At 41.9% G+C, this 17,735-nt stretch overlaps 1 protein-coding gene across 1 annotated transcript in view; it reads right to left on the reverse strand.

Moving 5' to 3' along the window:
- Window positions 1-17,735, reverse strand: part of LOC306886642 (MAM domain-containing glycosylphosphatidylinositol anchor protein 2-like) — a gene marked incomplete at both ends in the record, with an annotated part of 162,396 nt that overhangs the window by 37,230 nt on the left and 107,431 nt on the right. Inside the window, one exon of the mRNA XM_079443931.1 lies at window positions 8,997-9,145. Within this exon, the coding sequence (XP_079300057.1) occupies window positions 8,997-9,145 (149 nt within the window). The remainder of the gene's footprint in view (window positions 1-8,996; window positions 9,146-17,735) is intronic.

Below are 17,735 nucleotides of genomic sequence, written 5' to 3' on the forward strand. Positions count from 1 at the left end.
ATGTTAATTGATGGATTGGAGTCATGTGGAATACTTGTGGATTATTGTGATGTTTTTAGCAGTCGTTTGGACGGCACCCATTCACTGCAGAGGAACCATTGGTGAGAAAGTGTAATGCTAAATTTGTCCAAATCTGTTCAGATGATGAAACATCTACATCTCAGATAGCCTGAGGGTGAATAAATATTCAGCAAATTTTCAATGTTGGGTGAACTAATTCTTTAATGTCAGTTTGTGTCCACTGCATTTCTGATGCAGTTCAGAACCATGATACAACAAATCCCCTGTTGACATTTGCTTCCGTTTCTTTCGTTTTAACAGCAGAGAGTGAAAAATGGTCGTTTACTTGAGTTCTAACAAAAAAAAAAAAAGCATGAGATTGGAAGCTGCAATAACAAACTATATGCACATACACGCATACCTGCGCAGGCAAAATATGAATCGCTTTCATCAGTGTAACCGCTCCAGCGTGCCCCCGGTAATAAGACTTCACACAAGACTTATTTTGTCATAATGCACACTAATAGCGACGAGCTTCGTTTGTAAATAAGGTTTTATGCTAACGTTAGCCCACGCACAGGCCCAAGGACATTGTACCTTTAGATGCTTCATCCGGTGTAATGTAAATTGCATATTTCCAGAGAACGGCCACGCGTCGATGTCATGCAAGTCTTTGAATTAGCCCGCAGGCCAGCTTGATGACTGCCGAGTGCTGTTTGCTTCAGCACTGACACAAATCCTTTGCTGCAATGGAGAATAATATCTTCTTGTTATGGTACTGTAAATATGAAACTGTATCCTAGCACACTGTCCCTCTGCACAAACAATTCATAGCGTGAAAAGGTGGCCTACAGATTGAAAGAGAAACACATCAGCAATGTGTGCATCTCAGTGTGAAAGTGCGTGCATGGAAGTGCAGAAGTGTGTCCTTGAATCTTTACTGTGTGGGGGGGCCTTGATGTTTTATTAGCATGCAAACGGTGTATGTGTGCATTTGTGTATCCTCATCAGTTGCGTTTTCTCCAAGGACACCAAATATAACCAAAATATAGCAAATATTACAAAATATGTGACTGAATAATGCAGAAAATTGTTCATTTCTTGGAAGTAACACTGTCCAAACCTGAGCAAGGTTTCAGAAGGCAGCAATGTTTATTTTGCCTTTCTTGAAATCCCATTGAGATCCCAAAGTGTACATGTGAGGTGGGAATGGTGAGAAACAAGCGAAAAGTCACTTGAAAGCTGCAACTGGCTGATTACCATGATAATGTCTCTCTATCATATCAACCAAACTTAAGAAAATGAATGAACAGATTACAAGTAAACAATTGAAAATACTGAAAATCAGACTTTTGTGACTTACGCGACCATTCAAACATTTGGAGGCAAAAATATTTTTTAAATAGCCAAAGTCAGTTATGCTCAACAAAGCTGTTTTCATTTGATTATAAATACAGTAAAATTAACAATAAGTGAAATATTTTCAATCAGTCATTGTTATATCAATCAGTTGGTCTGATTAATATGTTTGTGGAAACTAGTGCTGGGTTAAAAAATATTGATTTCTTCATTTCAATCAATTCTAATTTTTATGAAACAATATTGATTCTTAAATCCTAAGAATCAATTAGTCTAGCCTGTTTTCAGTTAGCTAATGAACGGAACATTAAAGCGCACTTCCCATCCAATAACTCACAAAAAGCTTTGTGCTGTTACTTTTGATATACCGTGCAAAGATGTCAATATAACAGCTTGTAAACAATATGTCACGTAATGTCATTTACCAGAAAAAAATAAAATAAAATTCTGTGATCATAAACTCGTTAGTCAGCTAGAAAAATCTAGAGAGGAGCGTTTTGATAAATATATTCACCATACAACATATTCATTGTAATTTTTATTGTTATTCAGTATTTCATTTATGTTTAAATAAATCAGTCAAGTTTTTATGACAGCCACCATTTAAATGTTTACATTTCAAATAACGAATTGGAGCAGAAATATAATTATGTAATTGTTACTTTATTGTTATAAAAACTCCATTCAGTATAATTTAAGCGTTTGCATACACATTCATTTTAACAAATATATAATATTATAGGAATTTAGTACCGACTCTCATGTAGTTACATTTTATAGCATTAGTTGAGAGATTTTTTTTCCTTTTCGAAATTGTGCATGTACTTTACTCTATTTATATCCAAAATAATTGATATTGAATCAGAAATCAGATCAAATCACAACTTGTGATTCAAAATCGAATCGAATCGTGAAATCTCAAAACTCAGCCCCAGTGCACACTGTGATGATTTTTTTAGGATTCTGTGAAAAGAACAGCATTTATTTCAAATTAAAATATCTTGTAACATTATAAATGTGTGTCACTTTCAATTCATTTAATGCATCCTTGCTGAATAGAAGTAAATAAAAGAACACAAAAATCTTACTGACCCCAAATGTTTAAATTGGTAGCATACAGCAACATTACAGTATTACTTCCTTATTGATAGTGTAACATACGGTGTAAAACGGTGTAAAAATTTCAGAAGACAAGTGCCTGCTACTGATCTATATATGTATGAGAATGAATGAGACAGACGTTAAGCTATCAGAGAGGGAATTACGAGGGTGAACAGTATGGGATTTGAGACCAGAGGGGAAAAGAGGAAGTCATGTGGGGGGAGAGATCTGATAAGTGCGCCCTGCTGAGTTCACTACTGAAGCAGCACTATGTGAGTGTGTTGAAGGGATTGAAGGCGGAGGGCGGCCCTGACTCTGAGATTCCAGACTCTGTCAGACTCCATGAATAGAACAGAACAGAATCATTATTTGTCATCACACAACCAGTGGAATTTATTTCCACAACTTTCCACAAAAGATGATATCTTGAAGAATGTTTTTTGACAATAGAAAACAAAACATTCAACATTCTCATTGACTTTGACTTTAAAGCCAATAAATCTTTCGCCAATGAGTTCGGTTAATATTGCAACTAGACTAAAAATCTACTTTCCAAGATGTTAGTAACGATGCAATCTTAGGCCACTCCGGTACACAAGACAACATTGTTTTCAAATGGACTGATTAAAATCCTTGTATGCCCTAAAATCATGTAAAATCAGCCAATCAGAATAGTGCTTGCCAAAACGATAAAATGCTTTTCAGTTTTGTTGGCAAAATGCATCAGCCACTAGTTGAATGAATGAATTTGTAAAAGTATGCACATAAAGCAGTCAATTCCCCACTTTTTATAGGCAGTCCAGCCCCAAATGCTTTTGATCAAGCTACATATCAAACTGCTCACATAGAGTAATGTTTTAGATTTTAAAAAGCCATCCTTTAGGACAGGGGCTATTTAAAATGAAATATTTACAGGAATTAAATATTTACTTGAAGTCAAGTTAATCTTTTTTTTTGTCATTTATTAGTTACATGACATGCATGTAAATAAAATATGTGACCTTGGACCACAAAACAAGTCATAAGGGTCAGTTTTTCGAAACTGAGATTTATACATAATCTGAACGCTGAATAAATAAGCTTTTCATTGATGTATAGTTTGTTAGGATAGGACGAGATGCAACTATTTGAAAATCTGAAATCTGAGGGTGCAAAAAAAAATAAAAAAATACGGAGAAAATCGCCTTTAAAGTTGTCCAAATGAAGTTCTTAGCAATACATATTAATAATCAAAAATTAAGATTTTATATATTTATGGTAGGAAATTTACAAAATATCTTCATGGAACATGATCTTTACTTAATATCCTAATGATTTTTGGCATAAAAGAATAATCCATAATTTTGACCCATACAATGTATTTTTGGCTATTGCTACACATATACCCCAGCGACTTAAGACTGGTTTTGTGCTCCAGGGTCACATATATTTCACATTTTTTTTTAGCAAGTCTTACTTTTTATTTTACATTAAAATATATATATATTTTAGATTATTTCTTTTAATTGTGCAATTTTAATGAATTATTCTCACAAACACCCTGCAATTCCCTCATGAAACCACATTAAAAACGAAAAAAATCTAAGTACTTACTTAAAAACAAAAGTAGCGCAGGCATATTAAACACTCTAAAGTTAGAGTGAGCAAGTAACGTGGAACAAAATCCCAGAAGCAGCCTGAGGTAGAAGGCTTCATCTCAGCACTACATGGAAAGTATGATCAATAGAGAGATTCTCACAATGCTGTTGAAACATTGCAGAGATATGATGACACACTTACAGCGTGAATGCAATTCAAACACGCTACAACAAGTTCTTGGGGGTAAAAGGGGCTGTGGGTCACCTGTCATCCCACAGGTGCTTCATGGCTCCATTTTACATTGGGCACTGATTGATAATTGTGATATTCATTTGCTTGTGATAAGAAAGCAGCTGTAATTTGGGCTTGTTCATTACGGCTGTTCATAACTATGGCTACATGCTGGCCTTTACTGCTGCTGTGAGACCAGTGCTTTAATAATCCTTGAGGATCTGACCAAATATCAAAGAATTTCTATACAGAATATGTGATTATGTCTATCCCAGCAATACTGCAACCAAAAATGCATAAATGGGCTAACTAAAGCAAATACTGAAACCTGTAACCCTTGTTTACACAGTACTGTAATAATTATCAGGTTCGATTAGGAATGCACCAATCACTGCAGAGAAACAGCTTATAATAAATGGATACTATTTAATATTATATTTTTTATTTAATACATTAATACTATTATAATATTATTCATACTATATTACATCATTGCTAATGGTTACATTTAACAATGTTATCACATTACTTGTGTTTTTAAAGATTTACTTTAAGTGTGCATTAGATGAATGTAATCTCAGTGCAAAAAAACAACAGGGAAAATGGTTAATACTGAAAAATAAAATAAAATAAACTATAATACTGGCTGATTTAAGAACACTGCTAAATACATGTTGTCCCATAACAAGGGCTGACTACTTACCTGTCAGTCATTCACCACGCTAAAATAAGGGTTTAAACTATGACAGACAGTTACATAAGTCCTTAAAACAAGTAAAAAAATAAATAAACAGGAAAACATTCTGTTTTTTTTAAAGGTTAAAAATATATACATGCAAAAGACTTCATGGACTGTCTCTAGTTTGCTTGACATCAACATGCAGTGACTAAAACAGCAAGCATTTCATGAAATGCTAGATTCAAATTTTATTTTGAAAATAATTTTTTGAAGCAGTAATGTGTATTTGAGATGCAGTAACACACTGACATACAGTAATACTCAAGGAATCTTGAAATCTGATCACAAGTGTCCATAGAAGATCTTTCTACCAGGTTTAAACAAAGCTAATGCTTTGATTCTTACTGAATCTTTTCATTTGGCATGGATGTTTCTCCACTATAATTTTAAACAGAACGAAAGGAAATAACAAGCAATCAGTCTGAAAGCCTGTTATCCACCAAGCAACACTGCACGCTGAAGAATCCCGGTCGCAGGTTACACTGTTCAACATTTTTTACTTGAAATTACATAAAAGGAAAAAAAGATATTAAAAATCATCATTTTTATTACTCAGTCCGCACTCACAGCCTCAAAGAGTGTTAATATAGTACGTGACGGCTATAAAAAGCAAGGGTAAGCAATCTCATTCCTAGGGGATCCATAAACACGCCAGACCCCCGCAGTGAAATTGCCCGTCCCAGGGTTAGGCACTGAAGCGCTGCCTAATATGCTTGGCTGGCATCGTCTCCGTTAGCTTGCGCGCACTCCAAACCCTCTCATTTAGGATTGTCAGGCTAAGACTTCCCATGCCCGTCGCGTCCTGGAAATGTCACTAGCCAAAGCGGCGATGAGCCCACAGAGCGTTGTGCGGCACTCACGTCGACCAGGCGAGACAACATGATGGATGAGCACGTAGGGGAAAAGCCATGATGGATGAGCACGTAGGGGAAAAGCGGCATGTTAAACAGAACAAATAAACTGCAGAACAACAGTTGGCAAACAAAAAAAGGATGCGCAGAGGCCGTGTAGAGAGAGAATATAAAGAATTAGTGAAGAGGCCAGACTCCTCCATCATGATCAGAACAGATGAGTCAATCACCACCCACTGCAGGCACAAAACACAGCTCCACACCCACACGTGCACACAGACACACGGAAGCACAGAACGGACGCCCCCGCAATCGCTTCACACAGCTAACCTCTGTTTGCTAGGGTCCCATCCTTGATTTCTCCTGTAAAGCTTATCTTATTACAGCAGCTTCATCCCACCGGACACAGCTGTTAATTAGTTTTCTGTCCCTTCTCTTGTTTTTGACTCTCTCTCTTTCTCTTTGCAGTGCCAGGTGTGCTTTCAGTTGGGAAGTCATCAAGGATAGTACAAGGCGTCCTCTCTACAGTGCCTAATGACACGCATGCTGTTATTTCTCTTTTAGAGTTAATGAATTAAATGCTTTCTGCTGATAAAGGTAAATATGAAATGACAGATGCTGGGAAATAATGATCATCTGAAATCAAATGGATAAATCCTTTTTCTTTCAAGCCTGTGATGTGCATCTTTTGAAAAATAGTCAGCTTTTTGCTACATACTTCAAATAATTTATTAGCAAAACTTATGGAGGACATCAATAGCAACATTTCATGGACATTATGGGAGGCAGGGATTTGATTATTTTTTTATTCTTCTGTCCATCCACTAGATCATTACACTCCAGAGGACACATGCAGATAGTTCGGTGTGACATGCTATTTTGCATCTACTACCACTTTAAACACCATTTTGCTGATTCTTTTATAATCATTATACATGTAGCCTTAGTGACCCAACATAAATAGAGAGAATACATGAAATATCTTTGTGTCACACTGTAGGTCCTATTAAAATGAGCTAGTGAAGACAAAAGTGATTCAGAAAAATAAGAAATAGTGAGCAGTTTCCAGACCTTAGATACACTACCATTCAAAAGTATGAGGTCAGTTAAATTGATCAGTTGAGACATTTATAAAAGAATCCTGAAAAAATATATCATGCTTACTAGAAAAAGCGTTATGTAGTGATACAACCCGTAAGAGCTTATGGCCAACAAATCCGAGAGACTCTGCATAGACAGTAACACAACTACCACAAAAAGCATTCTCGTCTTTGAAGGTCTTATGGGATAAGAACGACATGAGGGTGAGTAATTAATGACAGAATTAAAAAAATTTGGGTGAACTATCCATTTAAGCTGCAGCAAAACTGTTTTCAACATCGACAATAATAATAAATGTTCACTGAGCACCAAATCAGCATATTAGAATGATTTCTGAAGGTTCACGTGAAACTGAAGACTGTGATGTAATGGCTGCTGAAAATTTAACACAGGATATTTTAAATTATACTAAAATAGAAAACAGTTACTTTAAATTGCAATAATACTTCACAATATTTTTGATCAAATAAATCCTGCCTTGTAAAGCATAAGAAACTTCTTTCAAAACCATAAAGAAATCACCAACTGCAACTGTTTGAACCTTTCCCTTTTCCATTTAAATATATTTTATAAGGAACATTTAAATAAAAAAAGAAAATTCTATACAATGGAAGTTGATATTGACCACAGCCCCAAAGGTCTAGGAAGAAAAAAATAAACACAAGTACCATAAAAGCATTCATATGGCCTCAGAAGACTTGCAATTAAGACCATTAGTTAAAAACAGTTTGAAATGCTTTTATTGTGCTTTATTGTGTCTTTTTGGAGCTAGCTCTTACTCAGTAACTGTCGATGTACAAAAAGCTCCAAATAATTCTTCAAACATTTCTATTTTTGTGTTCCTGGAAAAAATTACAGAATTCAGGTTGGCAGTAACATTAAGGTACATGATGACCTAAAGTTAATTTTTGGATGAACTATCCCTTTAGCCTAAAATGATGCCATTAAAAATTGGTTCACGGACATCTCTTGCATCAACTGCCTAGAAACCAAAATTACTCATGTGTAATTTTCATCTCAAGTTCAACAATCCCTTGAGCATTAAAAGCAGAGTGCAAAGACGACTAAACACTACTAATAATGCAATCCCAGAAAACAAGAAAGGCAGAGACCTTGATGGAAATGGCAAAAAGCCTGGGACAATGAGAGGGAGAGGAAGGAAAGGATATGGCGAAAACAACAAAAATGGCATGGCGAAACGTGCTACGTTTACTTTGCATTGACTTTGAGCACCAGTAGGCAGCAAAGCCGAATCTAACAAGGAATAAATCACCCCACATGATGTCATTATAAATGGCCGTGGACGCTGCTATTCCAGCTGAGCAGAGGAAGTGTGAAGGAGAGGGTGACAGAGCAGTGTGATGATGACTCGTAACTGACAACCGCACTGCTCTGTGTGACCACACGCGCCGAGGCAGAACAGTACAACGCATCGCAGAGCGCTAAAGCACTTGGTCAAATATTAGCCCGACTCAATAAACAGAACGTATCTGTTTCACTGACATGAACTACGTAAACAGTACTCATAGATGTCTCTCATGAATCCTAATAATGTTCCTTGACTTATCCTATATGTGAAGGATGTTGACAGTTGAACTTGTTCTAACTCAATACTAATTTACTCAATTTTGAGCAGAACAAATACAATACTAATTTACACTTGTAATAAGCAGTTGTGTACACCATTCTGCACACAGGCCAAATGTACCATTAACATGGACCCTACACTAAAACAATAGCGATGCAAACAGTCTATAAACAATTACATATTGCCATGAGCAGACCCTCATGACCATGTCACAAAGTTAATAAGTCTCTTAACTTATCAGATAATTTGAACCAAAAACTTCACATTAACATGACATTACATTTTTTTAAATGGTATACCACATGAAATCAATATGAATACAAAGAGTACATCATACATCTGGTATGAATCCTGAAATACGCCACCGATAGAACAAAAAGACGAGAAGAAACTTCTTTCTAGGTAACCACTTGACATCATCTTTAAGTAAACGTCCAGAGTCACTCACCTGCTTGATACCAAGTCGATAAGCCATGATACGGTCGACCGCATTGGGATTCATTTGAGTCCACTGGAGTATGAACCCGTAGACGCGAGGTTTGTTCTGCCACAGAGCACTGTAGGTGTCATAGTAGAACTCGGGTGCATAGGCTTTACCTGAAACAAAACAAATACATAATGACTTATTACTGTGCACTATCTCATTTCAGTCTACATTTTATAATATTAAACAAACAATTCAGACAGATTTACAGATGTGAAGATTTTTGTAGCTTGTGTTGGCTATAAAGCTGCATATGTATAATGATATATTTCTCATTCCCTCTGGCTTGGAGCCTGATACTTAATCAAAAATAAATTCATAAATCATTTGGATAAAAAGTAAACTAAATGGTTTTGTTTTATAAGGTAATCATGTATAAACGAAGCTAAATAACAAGCCTAACAACTCCTTTAAAATGATGGAAAAGAGTCTCACTGCTATTATGCTGTATATATTTAGAGATCATTAAAAACAGACTGCTTTTAGACCAGCAGGTCAAACGTCTGGTACACTGAAGTGATGCTAGAGGACACCGTGGATGCATTTACAAACCATTGCTGGTGGAAAACAGGTAAAAAAGGAGGAACGTTCTCCATCAGAGGTTCAAAGGAGACAGACACAAAGCAAAACCATTAGGAGAGCTCATCTCTCTATCTGCTGAAAGCTGACAAGCCCATGAAAGAATATATGAAAACGAGAAAGAAAACCATTTTTGCATCAAGGCCTATCGTTTCTCACCAAGCTTGTCAGGGTTGGGTGCAGGGATAGAGCGAGGACTCAAATGCAGGAGGAAAATCGGGCTTTATTAATTATAAAATAAAATAAACAAACAAACAAAAACTACCCCGTAGGGGAAAACACACTGGCAAGGCAGGGCAAGACAAGGCAAGGCAAGGCAAGGCAGGACAGGACAGGACTTCATGAGGGTAGGGTCGACGACGAACCAGCACGGGACTGCAAACACAAGGAGATTATAAAGGGAGCCAATGAGGAGGGTAATGAGGTAAACACAGGTGGGGAAATTTAACCAATAATTAGGAAACAAGGTGGGTGGGGTCAAGACAATTGACATGAGCACATGGCACATAGAACCAAACAAGACAAGCCATGTGCTCACACAAAACAAAAACACAAGCACATGGCCAGCAAAACAAATCACTAGCCATGTGCAAGACAGGACACGAACACGCAGCTAACGAGGAGACTCATAAGCTGCATGTTCACAAAACATGACAAACATGAAAGCACAGATCAAAACAAAACAAGAAAAAGCACGCGGCCGAAACCGAACCGCGTGCCGAACAAAACGCACACACACAGAGACAGAGGACAGAGGAGCGCACGACCCGAGCAAACTCGAAATCGCACGCTCCCCAGCAAGAACAAACCTGGAGCGTGAGTGTCCGAACCCCGACACGAAACCAGAACAGAGTCTGAACAAGACAGGAGTGCCGGGATCCGAACACCACGCCCCAACATGAAACAGAGCACGCAGACAAGAGAGCGCGCAGCTCGAGCACACTCGAAGCCACGCGCTCACCAAAAAACAAGACAAGAAGGAGTGTCAGGGCTCCGTCACAAAACCATGAATAAACTAGACCGAAGTGACAGAACCCTGACACTACCCCTCCCCAAAGGGACGCCACCTGGCGTCCCTAAGGAGGACATCAAAAACAAGACAGAAACATGACAAAAGACAAGACTAGTACAAACCTGAGAACACAAGACAGACAGGGGTCAACACACAGAGACAAGGAAGGGTGGGAGGGGGGGAAGCCAAGCCAGTGCCAGAAACTAAGCCCAGGAAGTCTTTAGGATGGTCCAGGGTGGGACGGGAGGGTTGAGCCAGGGAGGCTCCAACAGTTCTGGAGTCCTGGCTGAGGGCCAGGGTGGAGCTGGAGGGACGGACCAGTGGGGCTCCAGCCTTTCAGGAGTCCTGGCTGCGGGCCAGGGTGGAGCAGGAGGGACGGACCAGGCGGGCTCCAGCAGTCCAGGAGTCCTGGCTGAGGGCCAGGGTGGAGCTGGAGGGACAGACCAGACGGGCTCCAGCAGTCCAGGAGTTCTGGCTGAGGGCCAGGGTGGAGCTGGAGGGACGGACCAGGCGGGCTCCAGCAGTCCAGGAGTCCTGGGTGAGGGCCAGGGAGGAGCTGGAGGGATGGACCAGACGGGCTCCAGCAGTCCAGGAGTCCTGGCTGGGGACCAGGGTGGAGCTGGAGGGACGGACCAGGCGGGCTCTTGCGCCTCTGGAACCCCGGCAGGAGGCCAGAGCAGGACCAGCAACTTGGCAGCCGACAAGGCCATCAGAGAAAGGAGCTTGGCCGGCGCTGGCAGGCCAAGGAGGTTGAGCGGAGCCGGCAGGGCAAGGAGCTTGAGTCTGGGCAGAGACTGCAGGGCAAGGGGCTTGGGCGGCACCGGCAGGGCAAGGGGCTTGAGTCTGGGCAGAGACTGCAGGGAAAGGAGCTTGGGCGGCGCCGGCATCAGGGCAAGCCGCTCGGGTGGGGCCGGCAGGGCAGGCAGCTTGGGTGGGGCCGGCAGGGCAAGCAGCTTGGGCGGGGCCGGCAGGGCAAGCAGCTTGGGCGGGGCCGGCAGGGCAAGCAGCTTGGGTGACTCAGAGATGGCCTCCTGGCCAGCAGAGGGCTCTGGAACGGCCTCCAGGCCTTGAAGGGTGGAAGAAGCCTTCCTCCTGTTCCTCCTCCTCCTCCTCCGTCTCTGAGAGTGGGGAACTGCTGCATCGCCGTCGGGCGATGCTGGGGGCTCTGCAGCTTCATCAGCCGCCGCTGGGGGCGCTGCAGCTCCGTCGGTCGCCCCTGGGGACGCTGCAGCTTCATCAGCCGCCACTGGGGAAGCTGCAGCTTCGTTGACCACCACCTGAGGTACACCAGCCTCCTTAGCTTGGGAACGGGCCAGGAACTCCACCCATTCCCAAAAAGTCAGGTGGTCCAGCCCCCTCATCCTCCACCAGTTGAGGGGCTCGTCAAGGGCACTGTTGAAAAGATCCTTGAGGGCCGGATCATTGAACCCCAACCCCTCTGCAGCACCACTGAACTCCAGGGCGAACCTCCTGACATCAGTGCCCTGTTGACGGAGGGAGCTCAGGGCCTTGAACTGGAGGATGCGTTGGTAGAGGGGGCTGGAGAGAGTGGAGGGTGGTGGATGGCGCAAGCCCTTCCTCCGCTGAGTCCTCATCTGGCTGGTTCGTTCTGTCAGGGTTGGGTGCAGGGATAGAGCGAGGACTCAAATGCAGGAGGAAAATCGGGCTTTATTAATTATAAAATAAAATAAACAAACAAACAAAAACTACCCCGTAGGGGAAAACACACTGGCAAGGCAGGGCAAGACAAGGCAAGGCAAGGCAGGACAGGACAGGACTTCATGAGGGTAGGGTCGACGACGAACCAGCACGGGACTGCAAACACAAGGAGATTATAAAGGGAGCCAATGAGGAGGGTAATGAGGTAAACACAGGTGGGGAAATTTAACCAATAATTAGGAAACAAGGTGGGTGGGGTCAAGACAATTGACATGAGCACATGGCACATAGAACCAAACAAGACAAGCCATGTGCTCACACAAAACAAAAACACAAGCACATGGCCAGCAAAACAAATCACTAGCCATGTGCAAGACAGGACACGAACACGCAGCTAACGAGGAGACTCATAAGCTGCATGTTCACAAAACATGACAAACATGAAAGCACAGATCAAAACAAAACAAGAAAAAGCACGCGGCCGAAACCGAACCGCGTGCCGAACAAAACGCACACACACAGAGACAGAGGACAGAGGAGCGCACGACCCGAGCAAACTCGAAATCGCACGCTCCCCAGCAAGAACAAACCTGGAGCGTGAGTGTCCGAACCCCGACACGAAACCAGAACAGAGTCTGAACAAGACAGGAGTGCCGGGATCCGAACACCACGCCCCAACATGAAACAGAGCACGCAGACAAGAGAGCGCGCAGCTCGAGCACACTCGAAGCCACGCGCTCACCAAAAAACAAGACAAGAAGGAGTGTCAGGGCTCCGTCACAAAACCATGAATAAACTAGACCGAAGTGACAGAACCCTGACAAAGCTAAAAAAACACTCGCAGAATCAAAGCAAAAAAGAACAAATAAATTATTTGCAGAGAGCACATGCTTTCAATATAAGCTCATTAAATAAAAAGAAACTCTATTTTATGCCTAAAATAGCTGTTGTTACAGTACATTTCAAAGGCAGCACAGTAAATATAAACAAAAAAACTAAATAATAATAATAATAATAATAACAATGTGGTTGAGTGGTTGGAAGGTTGTGTGTCTGAATCCTAGAGCATTCTCTTATAAAGATAATTTATAAGACTCATTCTTCCTACTGGTCACTCTTTTGAGCCTAACTTTCTCAGTTGGTCGCACGAGCATATGATTTGGTCACAATATTTTTTATTTTTTTTTGTGCTACAACATGGGATTAATCAATGCAAACTTTTATCATAGTTTATAGTTATATGGAAACGAAAATGGTTAACATTCAACCTGTTAAAACGACATCTTTTCTCATTAAAACGACATACTTTTTCTCGTAATAACGACTTATGTCATAAAAACGTTATAATAGATATATGGTACATTATGTTAGCGAGCTGAGCGATTGTCCACGCTGCTGTCGCCACAGTCTGACGTGGATCTGCACGCTGCTGAATTGAAATACACTGTTAAATGTATTTTAATGTAATGGTTTTAATTGTAGTGGCATGTTTATTAGAATTAATCTCCAATCTGTCTACAATATAGTGCTATCCAATAACTGCACTCAGACCAATCCCGTGAGCTCATCTGTACTTTTGTGCTCACCAGGCGCAGCGCAGCATATTCCTTCAGTATAAAGCAAAGCCTGGAATTTAACCCATAAGAAGAACACAATGCGCGCACTTGATTCAGCTAAAGATTATTTAATAATATAAAATCATTAATGCATAACTAATATATAATCAGACTAAAGTAGCTATCAAGGCCACCCACGCATGTGAAACAAATATTAAAGCAGCTTATTTGTTTACCCACGAACAAAAAAGGCCTACGAAAAATCGAGCTTAATTTTTCGTTTGCCCATTTTCAAACAGAACAAAATAATAATAATAATAAAATAAAATCTCTTTATTTCTTTTTGTTCATATTTCGATTTGTTGTTAAATCAAACTTCAGTCATTCAAATAAAGAAATATTCCAAGCCCAGAGTCGATTATTCAAAAATAACTGTTTTGATCTGATCATATAGCCGTCTTTCGGATGAGACGTTAAACCGAGGTCCTGACTCTCTGTGGTCACTAAAAATCCCATGGCACTTCTCGTAAAGAGTAGGGTTGTAACCCCGGTGTCCTGGCCAAATTCCCTCCACTGGCCCTTATCAATCATGGCCTCCTAGTAATCCCCATCCACTTGATTGGCTCTATCACTCTCTCCTCTCCACCTGTAGCTGGTGTGTGGTGAGCGCACTGGCGCCGTTGTACTGTGGCTGCCGTCGCATCATCCAAGTGGATGCTGCACACTGGTGGTGGTTGAGGAGAGACCCCCACATGATTGTAAAGCGCTTTGGGTGTACGGCAATACACAATAAATGCGCTATATAAATGCATCATTCATTCATTCATAAGTCATGGTCTGAGTGCAGTTATTGGATAGCACTATATTGTAGACAGATTGGAGATTAATTCTAATACAATTAAAACCATTAGATTAAAATACATTTAACAGTGTATTTCAATTCAGCAGCATGCAGATCCTCGTCAGACTGTGGCGACAGCAGCGTTGACAGCTCGCTCACATAATGTACCATATATCTATTATAACGGAAAACATATCGTTTTTATGACATAATATGTCCTTATTACGAGAAAAGATATCGTTTTAATGAGAAAATTATATAGTTTTAACGACATCTAATTTTTACGAGAAAAGATTTCGTTTTAACAAGAAAAGATCTCGTTATTACGACATAATTGAGTGGAAAAAATATGTCTGCGGCAGCAATGCGTCACCGTAGTTTTGCTTACTACACACCTTTCACTTTTTAAGACTAAAACAAAAGATGGATTAATTGTTATGCTTAATTAAAAAGCCCACCAACAATAAAACAGTAAGATACAATGGCAAGCTAAAAAAAAAATTTATTAACAAAAACGAATGAGATGAGGCATGGAATACACCTTCTTTAGTTTAAGAAGTGGTCTTTTACTTTACTTAAGCTTGAAAACCAACCATCGTTTCCTCAGTATTCGTGTCATTTTTGCTGTGAGTACCTTCGCAACCAGGCTCTACACACAAGCGCTGCACAGTTTAAACAAGTAGCGCGGTTTCATTATGCTTTCAGTTTCGTTTGCCGTTGGATGTTTCTCATATGCAACAGAAATGTCAGCGCTTATGAGTTGAACAACATGGTGGTCGCGCCAGTGCGACCGCACACAAGATTTTGTCACACAGGCAGAAAAAATGGTCACAAAATGGAGCCCTGTCTCATGAAAATGCGTATAAATATTATGCCAAATAAAAACTAAAACTCGTGGTATTGATGCGCAAAAACGGACTTTGGCATATATATGATACAAACCTGTTTGGCGTGCATATAGAACGCAGTTTTTGCGTGCATATGTTACCAAATTTGTTGGCGTGCATATGATAAGCAGTTTTCACGTACATATCATATGCATCTACCCCACAACCCTGATCCTACCCATTGTTATAATGAGAGGGCAGGACGACAGAATCACAAGTGAAGGTAGGTTTAATGATCAACAGTGGTAATGGTATCAGGTAAGTGAAATGACAGAATCTGGAGTCGCTGAGCGAACAGGCTGATGATCTTGGGTTTCGTTCTTGCAGGAGAAGAGAGGGATGAGGAGGCTGTGACAGACACACACCGCAGACTTGGGGTTTAACCGGAAACGTTCTCGGAACAGATGTCACTGGAGCTGGGTCTGGAGATTGCCTAGGAGCGAGCAGAACAGGCAAGTAATCAACAGGTAAGTTTCTTAGGTAGGTACTGCACTATGACGGAGCGTAGTGAGTTAGTCCTCTTCGTAGAAACGAGACTGGACGACTGGTGTTGGGCGGTGTGTGTCTTTATGCTGCGTGGGTAATGAGAAGGGAATGAGTGGCAGGTGTGCGTGATCAGTATTCTGGTGAGGGTGAGCGCTGTGATTGGGTAGCAGAACCTGGCAGATCTGTAACATTACCCCCCTCTCCACGGCCCGCTCCCGAGGGCCGAAAACCCCGACGCCGTGGCGGTCTACCTCTTCCCCTAGGGGCAGGGCGATCTGGGTGGTTAGAGTGGAATTCTTCGAGTAGCACTGGGTCCAGCACATCATCCCTGGGGATCCAGGACCTCTCCTCAGGACCATATCCTTCCCAGTCTATGAGGTACTCTAACCTGCCGCCTCGGCGTCGGGAGTTCAAGATCTCCTTGATCTGATAGACCGTTCCATCCTCCAATACCAGCGGGAGAGGGGGTTCTTCCTCGGGACCAGGTTCTGCAGGGGGAGAAACAGGAGGGTGAAACGGTTTTAGCAGTGACACGTGGAAGACGGGGTGAATTCTATACTGTGAGGGGAGCTGGAGCTGGTAAGTGACTGGATTGATTTGTCTGATTATGGGAAAGGGACCAACAAATCTGGGACTGAGTTTCTTGCAGGGTAGACGTAACCTGATGTCCCTAGTTGACAGCCAGACCTTCTGCCCTGGATGATACACGGGAGCCTTGGAGCGGCGGAGGTCGGCTGTCAACTTACGTCTACTCACTGCACGCTGGAGGTGATGATGCGCGTTGTCCCAGACCCTCTCGCTCTCCCGGAACCAGTGATCCACGGCAGGTAAGTCTGAAGGTTCGCCTGACCAGGGAAACATGGGAGGTTGGAAACCAAGTATGCACTGAAATGGGGTTATACCTGTAGTAGGTTGGCGCAGGGAATTCTGGGCATACTCAGCCCAACCGATGAACTGGTTCCAGGAGTTCTGGTGGCCATGGCAGAAGGTTCGGAGGAACCGGGCTACTTCCTGGATCTTCCTCTCCGTCTGCCCGTTCGTCTGTGGATGGTAACCGGAAGACAGACTGATGGTCACACCCAGGAGCTTGAAGAACGTTCTCCAAACACGGGACACGAACTGTGGACCTCTGTCTGAGACTATATCTTCCGGGATCCCAAAATATCTGAACACATGATTAAACATTAGTTCTGCAGTTTCCATGGCTGTCGGAAGGGCCTTAAGTGGGAGTAATCGGCAAGCCTTAGAGAACCGGTCTACAATCACCAAGATACAGGTGTTCCCGTCCGATGGTGGTAAGTCCGTGACAAAGTCCACTCCTAGGTGTGACCACGGTCGATTGGGAACGGGCAGAGGAAGTAGCTTACCGGCGGGCAGATGTCGGGGAGATTTGGACATGGCACATTCCTTACATCCCTGGACGAATCTACTCACATCCTTGGCCATGTTGGGCCACCAGAAGCGCTCTCGTAGCAGCGAGAGGGTGTTGTTGGTCCCTGGGTGACCAGTGCCAAGGGAAGAGTGAACTGACTGAATGATCTGTGAGCGTTGGTTTCTGGGAACAAATTGTGTACCTGGGGGGCAGCCCGGCGGAATGTTGGAGGAGACATTGGAGGAGGTAAAGCTAGGGGAGGTCCATTGGATGGGGCAGACAAAAAGAGATTCTGGGAGGACTGATTCTGG

The sequence above is a fragment of the Barbus barbus genome (genome assembly GCF_936440315.1).
Source record: "Barbus barbus genome assembly, chromosome: 20".
NCBI lineage: Eukaryota > Metazoa > Chordata > Actinopteri > Cypriniformes > Cyprinidae > Barbus > Barbus barbus.